Source organism: Prunus dulcis, unplaced genomic scaffold, assembly GCF_902201215.1.
Source record: "Prunus dulcis unplaced genomic scaffold, ALMONDv2, whole genome shotgun sequence".
Taxonomy (NCBI): domain Eukaryota; kingdom Viridiplantae; phylum Streptophyta; class Magnoliopsida; order Rosales; family Rosaceae; genus Prunus; species Prunus dulcis.
The window spans coordinates 2,592-6,576 of record NW_023010289.1 but is presented as its reverse complement, the minus strand read 5'-3'; the positions used below and the strand labels follow the sequence as shown (position 1 = coordinate 6,576).

General features: G+C 36.8%; 1 protein-coding gene across 1 annotated transcript; it reads right to left on the bottom strand.

Moving 5' to 3' along the window:
- Positions 1–334: 334 nt before the first annotated feature.
- Positions 335–3,305, bottom strand: LOC117613375 (pentatricopeptide repeat-containing protein At1g52640, mitochondrial-like). Its single transcript, XM_034341984.1, has 3 exons — positions 1,590–3,305; positions 981–1,042; positions 335–865 (listed from the first exon to the last, which is right to left on the bottom strand). Exon 1 carries the CDS (start codon positions 3,257–3,259, stop codon positions 1,682–1,684), a length of 1,578 nt encoding a protein of 525 aa, XP_034197875.1. The 5' UTR covers positions 3,260–3,305; the 3' UTR covers positions 335–865; positions 981–1,042; positions 1,590–1,681.
- Positions 3,306–3,985: the final 680 nt, after the last annotated feature.

The window sequence follows — 3,985 nt, the reverse complement described above, 5'->3', positions numbered from 1 at the left end:
TGACTATTAAGCACTTATCGATTTATTTATTTTTTTCCCAATCTTACATGGCATATGATAAAAACACACCACATCATTGCATGAAAGAAAACGAGAATGGGAAGGAAATGAGGGAGAAAAATTCAAGTTCAATAGCATTGTCATTAAGATGCATGGTGTACTGAAGAACTTTCCTTTTTGTGTTTTCATTTAGATGTGCTGAGTTTTTAATTCTAATCAGGTACTGTTTAATCATTTTCTGTTTCCATTTAGATAGCCAATTAGCTATCTTGTCTTTATGAAAAAGATTAAATGCTAGTTCTCATGCTATATGATCCGGTAAAATCAAGGTAACTGAAACAAACCCTAACAGCACATGAGGTTTTTATGCTCAGCTCATATTGTTGATGGAAATAACATATCAAACTTCAACAGGGTATTGTGTTTACAAAACTCAATTGGTAACTCACCAAGATAGTAAAATATGGCTGCACCTATGGAATACATCCAAGTACAAGTTCCCAAAGAAAATGGTCTGCAGAAATTGCAATTAAGAAGAGGTTCATTGATCAGTATCGAAGCATCAAGGAAATGAACTCAGAAGTTAGAAAATCGTTTCTCATGTAGCACATACTTGGTGTTTACCCTAACACTTTATATGTCACAACGAAGGCATGTACTGGTCAGAAGGTTTTCTCGTTAGCAAAGAAAACCATTTCTCATTTAGTAAGAAGTGTTTGCACTAGTTCACATGGCAAATGACCAACCATTAAAATAAGGCCATGTTTCCTTAAAAATTGCCAATAAGATTCACAGTAGCAATCTCCAGATTCAAGTTTGGCCTCCTTCCCAATTCATCCTTTATCTTGGCAATTGCACAGCGGCCCTGAAGAGTTGATTTTATATGTGTATTTTGAATATCAATTGTCCCCCCAAAAATTATTCCATAATAAAGGAAAATCCAGAAACTCAATTATACAGCAGAGTGGTAAGTAACTAACCCTTCATATAGAAACCCATAATCTTTTCAGGATTTCTCCAATCATGATGCCAATGTCAATATCTGCAGTAACATAAAACACATGACAATGTTCAAAATTTCCAGACTCTTATTGCAATGACTTTAGTCATGTTGCCGTGCAAAGTATTTAATGATGTATAATGAAAAACTAAACCAAATAAACAAAACCACTACTATTTTAATTCACTGGACCCAGGGAATTAACACTATTCACATTTTTACGCAGCCAAATATCATGGTTATGCAATAACAAATTGGTTTTTTAGAGTTGGACCGATCATCAAAAGATGCATAACCCTCAGTAGACAGTAGTAACACTACCCACCAACCATACAACTAAGGAAAACAGTAACTATATTACTTACTAACAGAGGCATGGAAACCAATAATTTGCTTCTCCCAGTGCTGGTTTCACACCACCTGATTATAAATTCTAAGGATATAGTCCTGGTTATGTAACTAACTGGGGTATTATACATATTGGTTTCTCTAAAATTTTCATTGAGCATGCCTATGATAGACATGCAAGAGCAAGATATCTAAACAAATAGACAAATAGAAATGTGGTAGCATGAAGAAGGGACAAAACCTGACAGTTCATCTGGAGAGCTCTCTTCAGACTCAGGTAACTGCTGCATGCAGATCCTGCGCGCTAGCCCCAGATACTCAGCCTTCGGTTTATCAATCACTTTCATTGTCAGTATGCTCACTTCTAGATGTTACATAAGTTTTATTACCTCTCATCAAGTTTGCCATCTCTTGTATTGAACAAGAAGTGCTTTGTTCCATCTTACTTGCAAGTATCTCAGTATGCTCGAGGAGCCCTAAGCCCCTAAGCCGGTTCCTCAACATCTCAACGGTAGAAGAGTATGGTGGTATACCTTCATCGATCATTATCTCAAAGTATTTACAAGCCTCCTCTAGCTTATGTTTTTTCTTGCACAAACCGTGGATCATTACGGAATATGTTGAAACAGAAGGATAAAATCCCATCTCCCCCATACTCTCCCAAACTTCCGTTGCCCGATCAAATCTTCCTATCCTAATCAACAACTTTAGCACCATATTATAAGTATGTCGATCTGGCTTGCAGTTATCTTTTTTCATTCTAGATAACAACATAAGAGCCCTGTTAACCTCGCAATGATCACAATGATGAGCTTGGATTGCATTGTAACTCCACGCATCCGGCATAACTCCCCTCTCAATCATCTCATCCAAAAGTTGGTAAGCCTCTTCCACCTTGTCATTCTTACACAGCTTCTTGATAATACAATTGTAAGAATACACATTAGGCAAAAGATTATATCTCTTCATCCTGTCAAGCACCCTAAAAACTGAATGAATGTCATTGGCTTCACAATATGCACGAATGAAAATCGAATAAGTACAAGCATCCGGGTCAGTTCCATTTGACCCCATCTCCCGGAATACCTTATAGGCCTCATCAACTTTCCCACCTTTACACAAAGCTTCCAAATAACTATTATATGCAGGCACATCCACCAAACATCCTCGTTCAGTCATTTCATCAAACAACTTACGTGCCTCATCCGAATCACCAACGTCTCCCCAACCCCTCATCAAAATACTATAAATTTTAGCATTCAACTCAAACCCACTCTTAACTTTATCAAAAAACTCATGGGCATACTTGACATGCTTTCTTTTACATAACGTATACATAAGCTGATCAAGATCAAGAACACTAGGCTTAATTCCAAACTCAACCATTCTATTAAAAGCTCGAATAGCATCACGAGGCAGATTAGCTCTACTGTAAACTCTAAAAATAAGCCAGAAAACTTCTGGGACAATCTCAATACACTTGGACTCTCTCACCTCTATAAGGAAATCCCACAACACAGCATATTGCTTGCTACTTCCCAAAATCTCAATCAAAATGTGATAGCTTTCAAAACTGTGCTGAAACCCCGGAATTGTTTTAGCCCAAAGAAAGAACCTGTGGGCAGAGAGGCCAAGATTTTTGCACCGTTTAAGAACTTGTTCAACCAAGTTTGTGGATATTTGGGTACACAAAGGGTTGAGGGAATGCTCCAAGTCGTGGTGAGGGTTTCTGTGGTCGCTGAGAATGCGTGAGATCTCATTCACCAGGTGTGGTGATGGTGGAGGTGGTGGGTTTTGGTAAGTGAGAGAAGAGAAGGGATTGTAATGAGTGTTGGGTTTGGGGGGTGAGAGAAGAGAGTGGAAGATAGAGTGAAGGGTTTTGGGTTTAGAGTTGAGCGATCTTAGGGACATTTTAGAGAGTTCGTAAATGGGTTTGGTTTTTGAGAAACAAGGCGGAGCCAATATACTGGAAATGATATGCAGTTATAGAGAAATGCCAAGCCCCACAAGGGTCTTTTTATTAATTTTGTATGAATCCTTTTAAATATAATATAGTTGACGAGTATAACCGCACGGCTGTACAGTTTTTACACGTGGGAGCCGAATCGCTATGGGGGCGCTAGGCGGGTCCTCTCCTTTTTTATATAAATAGTATAGCGGGAGTTTTTAACACAAAAGTATAGCCGTGCGGCTTTACTGGCGTAGTTTTTTAAATTTTTTATAAAACAATGTATTTTTTTAATTTTTTTTCCCTCATTCTTGTTTATCAATAAGTGTAGTTCAAATCATTATCCATTACTATTAGGCCATTAACTAAATTTCTATTGTACCCTTTTGAGTTTTTATTACCGGTATACAGAATTTAGCATTTTCACTTTTAATACTCGTATTGTACATGTACGTACATATTTTTCATATTTAACACTTGTTTTTTACCAAATTTTCAATAATACACACAAAATTCACATATTATACACAAAATTTTCGCATATTACTGATTGAAAATTAATATCTATAAAGTATAAACTAACGCATCTAGAAGGATCCATTTCTTTTAATTTTTTTTATTAATAAATTGTAGAGCCGTGCAGCTATACTCCTTTTAAATATAATATACTAAAAGAGTATAACCGGGCG

Bases quoted from the DNA above. Each gene is read 5' to 3' on its own strand.
- LOC117613375 (XM_034341984.1), bottom strand. From the start codon at position 3,259: ATGTCCCTAAGATCGCTCAACTCTAAACCCAAAACCCTTCACTCTATC.